Source organism: Musa acuminata, chromosome BXJ3-10 (assembly GCF_036884655.1).
Source record: "Musa acuminata AAA Group cultivar baxijiao chromosome BXJ3-10, Cavendish_Baxijiao_AAA, whole genome shotgun sequence".
In the NCBI taxonomy this organism is placed as follows: domain Eukaryota; kingdom Viridiplantae; phylum Streptophyta; class Magnoliopsida; order Zingiberales; family Musaceae; genus Musa; species Musa acuminata.
Genome location: NC_088358.1, coordinates 26,677,501 through 26,689,682, shown reverse-complemented (window position 1 = coordinate 26,689,682; position 12,182 = coordinate 26,677,501). Strand labels below are relative to the sequence as shown.

Below are 12,182 nucleotides of genomic sequence, written 5' to 3'. Positions count from 1 at the left end.
ACGAATCAGTGCATTCTGAACGGCAGAATTTGACATTAACCATGACTCGAGAAAAGATCATCTCGGGACACAGCAAATAACTTTCCACAGAGACCACGACGGCACATCAAACTCTATAAATAAATTATTGTACCTATTTTGTCTGTACCTGCCAGTACTGTGCTCGAATCAATGTCACGATGATTTGGGCTCGAGGATTAACTTCATTAAATTCACCTAAACTTCCACTCATGTACTTCTTACACAGATTTTATTTATTCGGAATGGGGTTGCCGCCAACATCTCTTTCATGGATGATTAAAGGGGAAGACACAATTTCGTGAGTTTATTCCAGCAAAATAAGAAAAACAGACGAGGCACACATGCCAGAGCAGATCAAGAACGAGTGTTCATAAACTAATTAAGTGTTCTGTTTGGCTCTTAATTAACTATTCTAATAAAAACTAACCGTTAAAAAACTGCTTTAAATGAGAAAAAAAATTACAGATAAAACATGAACAAGAACATCCTACTGTTTTCACTTGTCCGCTTGTGTTTGAGTTATAGAAGATCATATGAATCATCGAGGCATGGATGGATGTACACTTCAATTGCCCGCTACCGCACGCACACATCGAAATCTCCCCTGCTGTCTTCATCTTTGTCGGGAAAACATAGAAGAAAAGCTTCTTTAAGCCGTGGTAGAAGCATGATCCGCATTTGGTATGTGGGGCTGCTCTGCAGGGCGCCTCTGATTGGTGTTGGTGTTCTGAAGCATCAGCTGCTGCTCGGCAGAGGGGATGGCGGCGGAGGATCCGCCGCCGCCACTGCCTCCGTGTGTAAGCTCGAGCTCCTTTTGTCGGAGCAGCAGCAGCATGCGGTCGTTCTCAAGGCACAGGCGTTCGTTGTCCAGCTTCATGCGCTCCATCTCGCGCTCCTTGCTGGTGCTGAAGCGGAGCCATTTGAAATGCTGGCGCTCTAGTTGGAAGGCCCGGCATTGGTACGCCACGCGCTGCTCCTCCAGCTCCGCTGCCTTCCTCTTCAGCCACTGCCGCTGCTGCTGCTGCTGAAGCTCCCCTCCGCCGGACATGGCCATCAACTCGGACTGCAGCTGCCGCATGGAGCTGGACGGCGACGACAGCGTCAGCGAGAGCGGAGGAGAGGCCGACATCTGGGACGCCGTCCTCTTGTGCTTCCTGCCACCTGCGAGACCTGACACGAACCCCTTGCTGTCCTCGTCCTCCTCCGCCTCCTCGTGCTTGTGTTGGTGGTGGTGGTGGTCGCCGTGGCGCTTATGATTTTGACCTTCCATGTCGTCGTTGTCTTCATCCCCGTCGTCGTCATAGTCATCATCGTCATCGCTGTCTGCATCGTCGTCATCGTCGACTTCCTCTGCATTTCCCTCATCTTCGGCGGCGGCAGGGGCACCGCCTCCTCTCCTACCCACAGCAGCCTTCGTCGTGAACAGTACCGTGTCAACCAGGCCAGGCGGGTGGTGGAAGCAGAGCTGCTGCTGATCCGACGGTGCCGGCAGGGGAATCTGCGGAGGGGGTGCGGCGGCACAGGTGGAGGAGACTCCCGCGTTGTGGTAGGCGCACATCTCCCGGAAGAAGAGGTGCTTGGAATTTAGGAGCTTGCGGGCCTCCTCCTTCGCCTTGGGCGAGAGGTCCATGGTGTCAAGGAGGGCTTGGTTCTCCACCACCCGGCAGGCCGTCCCCTTCCCCAGGAGGTCGTTCACCCGCTTGTACCGCTTGTTCAGGTCATTGAACTTGTCCTCGCATTGCTGCGGCGACACGTAGAACCCCTTCTCCATCATCGCCCGCGACACCGACTTCCACTTCCCCTTCTTCTGCAACAGCGCCGACACCGGGGCCGAGGCCGCCGCCGTCTTCTTGCCCTTGGCAACAGTGCCGTGGGGTTGCTGCTGCTCCCCCTCCGCCCCGCCGCCGTCGTCACCCACGTGGTACACCACCTGGATGAGGAGCCGCACCATGCCGTCGGTCCACTTCATCCGGTGCCACGGCGAGGCCGACGAGGACGGCTGCGACGGTACTCCCCCGCGCCGCCCCTGCTCATCGATATCCTCCCCGTACCGGGGCTCCTCCTCAGATCTGACATGGCCAAGCGGCGGTACGTACTGGGCGTGCCTGACGGGGTGCTGCCCCTGGTGGTCGCTGTCCTTAGCCATCGGAGCCTGGAACGGTACCATGTGGTGTGTCTGCTGGAGGTGGTGATGAATCAGCGGCTGCTGTTGCTGCTGCGAGTGATTACCTTGTTGCTGATGCATCTGCTGATGCGGTTGGAGCGACATGTCCAAGCCTAGCAATCCCCCAGGCATGCCATTCCCTCCGTCCATTCTCTCTCTCACTCTCTCTCTCTCTCTCTCTCTCTCTCTACAATATCCTACGAGTCAAGACCAGGTGATCGCTAGATTTCGTAACTGATGCTCTCACCGAGGAGCATGAAGACACCCTATGGCTCCATTACTACTCGGAAAGCGGCGGCAATCGCTGCATCATGGGCTTGCACTACGCCTTTGCTCTTCCCTGACCGGCCGAAAGGAAAGTACGAGCAACCCCGCGCGGCGTCACTCCCTCTGATGGGAATCGCTTCCACCGTCCTCCTTCGAGTTGTGGGTGCCGCCGGTTTCGGGTGGTGGAAGTACGCAGGCGGTTTTGGGAAGGAAGGGGTCCCGTGGGTGGTGGTGGCGATCTTAGCTGCCCCAGTCGAGACAGCAAACAGACAAATTCGCACAGCAATTGGCCCAAAAGAACGTGCGCTTCCTACAACCACTCAGTTATTTGGTGTTTGCTGTTCTACGGCAAGCAGCCGAGTCCTGACACGAAAAGATGGTGGGTCCTAGCGGCGGTTCCTTGCTCCTGGTACTGGAAAACTGCCGCTGAAAACTGCCCATGGTTTCGCCCGCGTCGCCAAATCCACAGGTTTTGAGACGCGCGTGCGAGCTGGTGGGTTCCGTTGACTCCGGTCGCCCGCATCTCTTTCTCCACGCTGCTGCTACGCACCGTATGCGTAGAAGAATATTTACGTGCGCCGGCGTAGAAATACCACTAACACGGTGAAAAACATCTTCGCGGCCGACGAATTCCTTTGATGTTACATGTCCTATCAAATGGAAAGAAGATGTTGATGTGAAGGGACGATAAGATCGACTTGGGGAATTGAACGAAGAATGTCCAAACGTTCTGTGTGGCAATGAAGCAAGCAGTTTGGGGGCGAAGAAAGGGTGGGGTTTTGGGGTGGCAAAGATGCATGGGGAGATGGCAGGATAAATAGGTGATGCAGTGGCTAACCTGAAGAAATATACACTTGTAAATTTATTAACGCTAACTACATCTCATTTTTTGTTTATTTGAGGAGTTCTTTTTTTCTTATTTACATGTATTTAAGGGTGTAGACTAGTCTTTCCATGATCTTTCATTTGCTCAAAGTAAGGTCATCAAAGGTGGCTCAGAGTGAGTTGACCTTGTAGATCACTTTTTACTGATTTCTTCTCTTTGACTTTTTTGTTTTCCAACTATCAAGGGTTTTAATATAATATGTTGGTTAATTGATTGACTGTTTAGTAATCACTAAACGAAAAAAATCCAAAAGGATGAAGATAGTGGATAGGAACGTTGATGAGAATGGATTGTGTCTCGCCATCTTTTGATTATATCGTCAATAGAGTTTGTAATTAATAAAGTTGAAGTTTGAACTCCTTGGCTAGTCGATCGAATGAAAGGATTGGTCCGAGAAGGAGCTTGGCGAACCATTATGTGTTGTCTGAAAGTTAGACGCATGAGAGAATCAATCGTTTCGTAAAGTGTCATTTGCATGGCAAATTGTCTAATGGATCTGAATCCCCTTTGTATGTTTCCAGTATGGGTAAGCAGCGAAATCCTTATTGGATGGATTCTTCCTAGATATTTTTGACAAAAGAAGATCGGAGATAGGGTCTAGCTTGGATTGCTTTCCTATGTCTTTGAGGCGTTGATCCATCTGAAAGAGCTAATTACATACTTATGGTGGGAGTCTAATGGATTGAATAACATACTCCTTAGGAACTTCAACTTTGGAGATTGCACCTCACCTCACGAGGAACCTCCTTCAGGGGTGGTTGGTATCCTACCATAATATTAGGAACTAAGAGGTGTTGTCAAAGAAGTCAGGCGCTGTTTGGTTAGTTGGGCCAGCCGTGGGATGAATGGAATGATGGTTCGAACAACTTCTATCAAAGCTTGGACTTGTTGAGTTAAAATGTGGAGTGTGCTTCGGTAGGAATGGTGACGGTCGGTGAGAGTGGGGTAAATTACTGATTGATTATTGTTAATAGATTTTTCTAATTGTGGTCGAGGTGCAAGCACGGCTCGGTCCAGTTATCGATGTTCAGAATCGTCCGAATGACAAGGTCTTTGTCGGGTCAGGTTGGACTTGGAGTTAGCTCTACTCGTACTCATTCTATCGATATGTAATCTGCTTCGTCGTTGGCAGGCTCTTGCACATAGGCCTCAGTCGGGAGAGGAGGAGTTTCCGACTTGGCTCCTCCAAAGGTTAAGCTAGCACTAGTGTGGTTAAAAAAGGGGTGAGCTAATGAGGAGGATTAGCTTTTATATCTACAAAGATGAGTTGATCGTACGGATCAATTTACTATAGTCGGCTTAAGTTTCTGTGCGAGCACCAACCGACCTACACGGATCGACCACGTAATCATTCCTCTACCAAATAATCAAAACATCCATACATTAAACTTATTAACTACTTATTTATAAAAACTTTTGAAGGGTATTAATATCAATCATAATAGAAAAAGTTTAAAAAAGTAAGACTATGTGAACTTATTTCACAAAAAAAAAAAAAAAAAAAAGATAGCTTCATAATATATTAAATTAGAAAAACTCAAAATGCTAAAAGTGAAGGAACCAAAACAAAAAAAATGTGTTGCCTTTGGCATCGTAAAGGCTCGTGAGCTGAGGATTGCACCAAACCACATCTCCAATCTGGCTTCCACTCTAAATCCTCAAACTGCGGGCTGCCTCGAACGAACAAAGTTTCCGCTAAATGAAGACGCTCGAATGACAAATGCATATGAAAGAGAATATTCACCAACACAAAGCATGAATCCCTCTGTACTGCCGGACCGAGGGCAGTGACTAATTAGAAAATGAGTGAGAAGATTGCAACACGTACATGCTATGGCATACATAGCATTCCCCTTATAAGTGCTTGCAGTAACTTATTGCAGATACATACGTGGTCTTTTGTGCCAACGCCGCCGTGCCGTCCCCGTTACTCATCTTTGCTACACGACTCTACGTGTATATATATATATATATATATATCTATATAGACCACAACCACCGGTGCTGTTCCCGACACCAACAAGAACGCGGACGGCTGTGCAGAGGTTTACTCCCCTTTCTTGATTTCAGGAAGACCTACGGACTGTGGAGAGCTGCATCCAGGAGAGCACACGAAGAACCAACGAACAAAGCGTCCAAGTGGAAGCCATTATTAGTGTCATGCGAGCTTAATGATCTCTCCCATCCAGCTTTGAAGAACGGGATGCGACCAACGGGAGGAGGAGCACTCACCAACATCATCATCGTCTCCACTCAGTGGTGCAATGGGTTTGGGCCCATGGGGACGATTCTCTTCTCGACACCGTAGCGAGGGTCGATCTCGTCACCGCTGGGCTGTTCCGCGGACGAATGCGCCGTTTGCCTGTCACGATGATGGCGGTGAGGGCGATGACGATGGTGATGGTGATGGCGGTAATGCGTTGTGTGGTCGAACGCCGTGAGATCGAAGCGAGCCGAAAGCAGCTTCCGGGGGACTGTCGAGGGACCGCGCCTCAAGCCGAGACGTCGCCTGGACTGATTCAGATGGCTCCACCCGTGAAGCAAGAGCAAGAGGATGGTGAGACAAAGAAGGCCGGCGAGGACAGACCTCCTCAAGGCCATGGAAGAGGAGAGGAGTGGTGGCGGAGAGAGGGAGAAGACATGGATAACGAGGGTTTGGGTTTTGGGGTGGGGTGGTGGGTGTGGCACCGCTGGAAATAATAATATGGGTTGCGGTGTGTGTTGAGGAACGAACGTGTGGGAGGCGCATTTGCTTAGTTGCGACTCCAGTCGTAGGGGGTTTACTTTAATCGGGTTGGAGTCGTTTAGGGGCCTCCTCAATGTGCGGAGTTCCACCACTTGTGCGACAGAGCTTCCTTGACGTCAAAGAAAGAGAGGGAACGCATACGGTAGTCAAGCCTCGACATGCTTACCAATGGGGGGCAACGCTGGCTTGAGACACAGCGAGATCGGTTGGTCGGTTAACTCCAAGGTAGATCTGCGGGATCTCAGCTTCAAGGACCTCCGGATCTGAGAAAGAAGATGATAGACCTCAGTAACTTACGAAGACAACATGACACGTAACAAAAATATTAAAAAAGCATCGTCCTACATTGTATTATTCTTGGCTGGCAATTGGGACATTCGTCATACTATTGTTGACCAAAACACGTAAGACCAACACAAGATGGACAGTAGTTGAGCGTATGTTATGGACAAATAGAACTGGCATAAATTTTTTTTTCCTTTCCTTTTTTGCTTCTCCCAATTTTCTCCACTAGCATATCCACTTGCACGGAGAGATTCAGCCCAGGCTAGCAGACCATGAGATGGCAAAGCTTCATCAGTATTTTATTTAGAATAATAATGTGATTACTTCAACAATATATGCAAACTAATTTTCTTTTTGTACATTTCATAGTGTTGTAGAGAATGTACAAATGAATATTGACAGGAAAAACAAAAAAAATGTTCTAATCTTCTTGTTAACTCGCTACAAATCACAGCAACTCACATAAATAAAGATATATTAAAACCCCATAAAGCCAATTGATTTTATTCTTAGCGTTGCACAACCAATGTCAATTCTAATGAAGGTGCAACTTGGTCCCCGAGATTTGAGGAGAGCCTGTCCATCAAGCTAACAGTCGATCGTAGATACTTCTCCTTCGGATGCAAGCATGACTCGGCAATATCAATCAGGCTGGAGCATTTTAGAGAGAGTTCATGACTTGTCTGCAAGATCATCAAGAGAGAGTAGTATATCATCACTAGCATTTACGTTCTCACAACTGGTAACTATGAGTTGAGCAAATAACCTAAACCCAGAGAAAAGAAAAAGAAAGACATTCAGGCACATACTTTGAATGATACAAGAAGGCAGTTGCAAGCATCCAGAGCCAATCTGCCTCGGGTCACCTTGTACAAGCAAACAACAAGTGTGCCTATGACATGAGAACGCCGATATGTTTTACAATGATTGAGAATTAGTGTTTACAAAGAGCTTACCAAGTGCATCTCCTGTTTAATAACATCTTCTAGGATCTGAAGAACTAGACTGGCGATAGATGAAAGCTCTTCATCAAAGGACGGATCCCCAAAATACAGTTGATCGTTACTTATAACCTGCACGGAACGTAATCACACGTCGATGAAGACACTTGCAAAATTTGGAGTAGCAGAACTTTCTTTTCCAATGTTTGTCGATTGGAAGAAATTTTAAGAGAAACAGAAACAGGGACCAAAATCTTTTTCATTCAAATTCTTTCCATTTTCTTGAGATTGAGTGTAACGGAAGTATATAAAAACAAAGTTGGCAAAAAAAATCACACCCATTACATCTGCTTTCAGTATTCAAATAATAAATCTACATATTATGATCGACAAAGTAGACACAACACATTGTTGATGACATTTGAGATATCAAATAAGACAATAGCATCTAGAAATAAAAACAGAAAATAGAAGGTTAATGCAAACTTGTTTGATAATAGTTTTCCCTCTCTGCACGTCTCTTTCAATCCTCACTTTTGATGATGCTTACTATATTTTGATCACAAAAGAAGACCCATAACGCATTGTTGATGACATTTGAGATATCAAATAAATAAAAGCATCTAGAAAGAAAATCAGAAAATAGAAGGTCAAAATGCAAATTGTTAATTAATAATTTCCCTAACCTACACATCTCTTTCAACCCTCGCCATTAATGATGCTCACGATGGAAGATGGTCCTTTTTTCTCTATTATGGTTAAACAAGAGTATGTGCAGTTCACACTGCAGGATTCCTCCAATGATACAACCAATGCCCCAACTATTTTGAATTGACTTCGATTCAAATACTGGTCGCATACAAGGTCATTTTACTGGTTATCACTGTTATGGTACTGAGCACCAGTCCTGTCCCATGTGTTATTATAGATTGATACAGGCCGGATCTGCTGGTATCAATATCAGATCCATTGTGTTCTGATGAGTCTGGATAAGTACACTATAAATTCCATTGTAGCAGAACATACCTCCATGTTCTTTGCATGGTACAAAAACTTTTTCTGAGATAGACCTGCTGATAGAGATATGATCGCACAGAATACCTGCACTTTAATTTTTGATGATGCCCTACGATAGTCAACATGATATACACAATTAAACTTAGCCATCAGCATATTAAATAGTATGCCAGATTTATTACAGAAGACTTACAAAGAGTGACCTTGTAGAGTTGCTATGAGATTTCGTATCAAACACACAGACCCTTCTTCATGGTTACCTGAACCAAACAAGGAAACAGAAATTGAGAAAGAAAAAAAAGTTTCTTGTGGATTTATAGGTAGCTTGTTAACAACATACAGCTAGATAATTACAGTACTACATGATATATGCACTTGCAACTCCATAATCTCCCAATACACTTAAAAAAATAGAGGATTAAAAGTTTAAAACAACCTCAAGACCATAGAATTTAAACCTAAGACATGCTTTTCCATCAGCAGAATTCCTAAAACGATGGTCATAAGATATTCAAGAAAATCAATATTCATTAAGTCAATCTTGTCAGGGTGTCAAATGCAGTAACAAACAGAATCTCTCTTGGAAGAGAAGACTTCTCTTAGATCACACACATCAAAAGTAGTTTTTGAGTGAGTTAAGCCAATCCAAATTATGTTTACTCATCTGAAGCCAAAACCTTGGAACGGACAATGAACCGATAAACATATAAGATACAGAGATACATGAGCAGACATAATTTATCAAGAAGACTTCTCCCCTTCAAATTCATGCAAAATGAATCAAGTTGGAATTTAAACAACCAATTTAATTATAAGATTGGTTGCTTTCTTTTTCCTATCCATTTCTCTTAGGATAGAATTTGTTGTTTTGTTTCTCATTGTCCCCTATTATTTTGTCTCTCCACTTTCTTCTCTTTTCTAATTATTTCATATAATAAAATAAGTTGAAGACTATTCGTACATTTTCTCAAAAAGAAAACTTAATTACTGCAATCACATGAATGACTTCATGAGAAACAAGGCAGTACAATGAATTAGTTTGAACAATACCTGGTATCATAAGTAACAGACTGCATAATTTAGAAGTCAACGAGGAAATATGATCTACATCATTTGATGAGTTCTCACCTTCAAAGCAAAGCAGAAGAAACAGTGCAGATTAGATGGAGAAACACAAAATAAATTAAAATATAAAAGACTGAAAAGGGTAAATAAACAAAGATAAAAACAAGACAGCATTGGTTGTTATATATATGTATATATATATAGGTTTCTTTGTACTGCCCGAGCCCGAGTCAATACGGGTATGAGTGGTACATACCAGTCCGACTCACCATTGAGATGTGGCTTGCCCTGACAAACCATGTGTCGGTACATCGGTACATACCACATTGATAAATTTTCGAGACGAGTCCAATACCCGAAATGACAAACCTTACATGTATATGTGTGTATATATATTTAATTAATTGTTTATTTATACACGCATATGAGTCTGAAGATACTATGGAAATCAGCATTGAGCATTTTTTTTTTTTGCCTTCTAGAGATGGTAATGGTTAATCTTGCTGCTAGTATTTGTCCACCTTTGATTCTCTAATATCTCAAGCCCTATTTGTGGGACACTATCTTTTGTCATTTCCTGTAATCTCTTTGTAATACTTCAGTTCCATAATAAAGTGAGATTGCTATGTATCTCTATCTTTTGCATCCAAGGAGAAATATGTCAGCTGCAGTATCTATACCTGTTGTCATGTTTAAGCATTCCAAGCAACTGATTGCTGAAGTAACAAGTCCCTCTGAATGGGAGATCAAGCCTCCAAATAATGCAATCTGCAACCGCAGGAAATAAAAAATCATTTAGTGCTTAGAAAACATAAAGTCATCAACAAATTTACTAAACTGGATATCACCTCAGCAGTCTCAAGGTAAAGATTCATACGCTGAATGCTGTCAGAAATGGATGGGATTGTTACTTCACTGAAAGCCAGGCAAGACTTGAGAAATCCAAGAAACTTCTTTTTGTCTCTGATAGATTTGATGGCTAGATTGTTGCTTGAATGTATAAGAACATACTACAAAGAAGATGACTGTAAGAAAACTTGTAACAGCTTAGAAGTGAATAGTTTGACAAACCATATCTATTGCATAGTAAATAAAAGTTCTGATCACATAGATACAAGAATTTGTGTCAATAACAATTTAAGCAAAAAAAACCCAAAAGCACAACATATTGCTCGACCAGATCATACAGAAAAAAAAAAAAAGAGGATAGCTCCAAAACAAGGCTATCCTTTGCTTTTTTTAAGTGACTACAGCAGAATATTGCTTCCTTTTAAACTAAGAAAAAGTTTTAAGAATCCCACAAACTAAGCCTGGCAATAAGAGATATATTTCTATTTCATCATATGGCTGTACCGTGTAATTCTGCTCAAACGTTCTGTAAGCAGGAAGTAATTCTGCTCAAACGTTACATGATCAGAACACATGATCCTTTGTAGTCATGAAGGGTTATATATTGATTTTTATCTGTAAGAAGCAGCAAAAAAAGATGATTTTCTAGAGTTATTTTAGCTCTGTGCATTATTGGCATTGACAACCCAGGAGAGAATTTACGGGTGTAAATGCTGTAGGAGCTAAATCAATGGTTGGGGGATTATAACTTTCTGAGAAAGGGGCAAAAATCACATTCATTAAGCATACAGTTCGGCGAAGAAGCATATACCAAAAAAACAGAAAAAGAAAGCTAGAAAGTACTATCATGTTCATGTGACAGACTAACCTTAAGTTCATCAATGCTACCAAAAGCTGCACGAGATTCACCTAAAAATGATAAATGCTGTTCCCATTCAGCTCCAAAGTTGACCTACAATAAGACCTATTAAACATCCAGTAAATGACCTTTTTGTGAATAAGAAATTATTTAAATTATTGTCAATAAGCACTACAAAATATGCATAGGAGCTAATTTTTCTTGTTTCCAGTTATTTTCGAACTCCAAATCAAGTATACTTACCATACCAACAAATCTAGATATCAAATCTGCTTTATGCTTACTCTCATCATTCATATTTGATGTATCAATGCTCTCATGAAGGACTTGAGATACTTCAAAAAGAAATTGTACTCTTGTGGGATCCCCAATATGACCAGCTCTGCATAATATCATTAAAAATGACCGTAAATATGTTTGATTATGACAAAGAAATTTATATTGCAACATTTGCATTTTTGAGACTTGCAGCAAGACAACATAAAATCAAATTTATGGTGAATACCAAAGGTGCCCAAACTTTAAGTATTGGCAACAATGACAAAATTGAATTGTTTTACTTGGTGAATTTATATGAGAAACTCTAATTTTCACAGGAATTATTATTCAGATTAACACCACTGCAAATGGTTTCACATAAATATGCATGGTTCAGTATGCATAACTTAAGGACACAAAACAGTGGCAAGTGATTTTTGACTCTTGTTCAGCATGTTAACACATTAGAACTAAAGCATTTAGCTTTGTCAATTAGAGTCTAAAAATACAGAGGTCTGCTCTATCAATTTATAAGAATATGAATACAAAAACATCCTTTGAATAAAAACTAAACAAAGTTATTAACTAAACTATAGAAATCAAACATACAGTAATTACAGTTGGTTTAAGATTAAAATAAAACTGAATAAAAACCATGATTGCCAAAAACCTGTCTAGTTAATAAAGAAACTATGGCCAATTGTGCATGAAACAAGCTCAGTTGTTCAGACTGAAAGTCTGAACTACATAAACTCCAAAGCATAGATTACACGTGAAATAATAACATGGTACAAGAAACGATTTAAACAGCAGAACTTTGACAC

At 42.5% G+C, this 12,182-nt stretch overlaps 2 protein-coding genes across 3 annotated transcripts in view; both read right to left on the bottom strand.

Moving 5' to 3' along the window:
- Window positions 1-439: 439 nt before the first annotated feature.
- Window positions 440-2,635, bottom strand: LOC104001043 (uncharacterized). The gene has a single exon (XM_009423222.3). The coding sequence runs from the start codon at window positions 2,333-2,335 to the stop codon at window positions 671-673; it is 1,665 nt and encodes a 554-aa protein (XP_009421497.2). The 5' UTR covers window positions 2,336-2,635; the 3' UTR covers window positions 440-670.
- A 4,054-nt stretch (window positions 2,636-6,689) lies between these two features.
- LOC135651765 (uncharacterized) overlaps window positions 6,690-12,182 on the bottom strand; it is a 24,193-nt gene continuing 18,700 nt past the window's right edge. For both annotated transcript variants that reach the window (XM_065172178.1, XM_065172179.1), the window contains exons 14-23: window positions 11,344-11,482; window positions 11,110-11,193; window positions 10,241-10,402; window positions 10,073-10,160; window positions 9,378-9,455; window positions 8,521-8,587; window positions 8,337-8,436; window positions 7,326-7,442; window positions 7,179-7,235; window positions 6,690-7,052 (exon numbers count right to left, since the gene is read on the bottom strand). In XM_065172178.1, the coding sequence (XP_065028250.1) occupies window positions 6,879-7,052; window positions 7,179-7,235; window positions 7,326-7,442; window positions 8,337-8,436; window positions 8,521-8,587; window positions 9,378-9,455; window positions 10,073-10,160; window positions 10,241-10,402; window positions 11,110-11,193; window positions 11,344-11,482 (1,066 nt within the window). In that variant the 3' untranslated portion in view covers window positions 6,690-6,878. The remainder of the gene's footprint in view (window positions 7,053-7,178; window positions 7,236-7,325; window positions 7,443-8,336; window positions 8,437-8,520; window positions 8,588-9,377; window positions 9,456-10,072; window positions 10,161-10,240; window positions 10,403-11,109; window positions 11,194-11,343; window positions 11,483-12,182) is intronic.

What these genes read in the sequence shown, in the direction of transcription:
- LOC104001043 (XM_009423222.3), bottom strand. Translation starts at nt 2,335, where the DNA reads ATGGACGGAGGGAATGGCATGCCTGGGGGATTGCTAGGCTTGGACATG.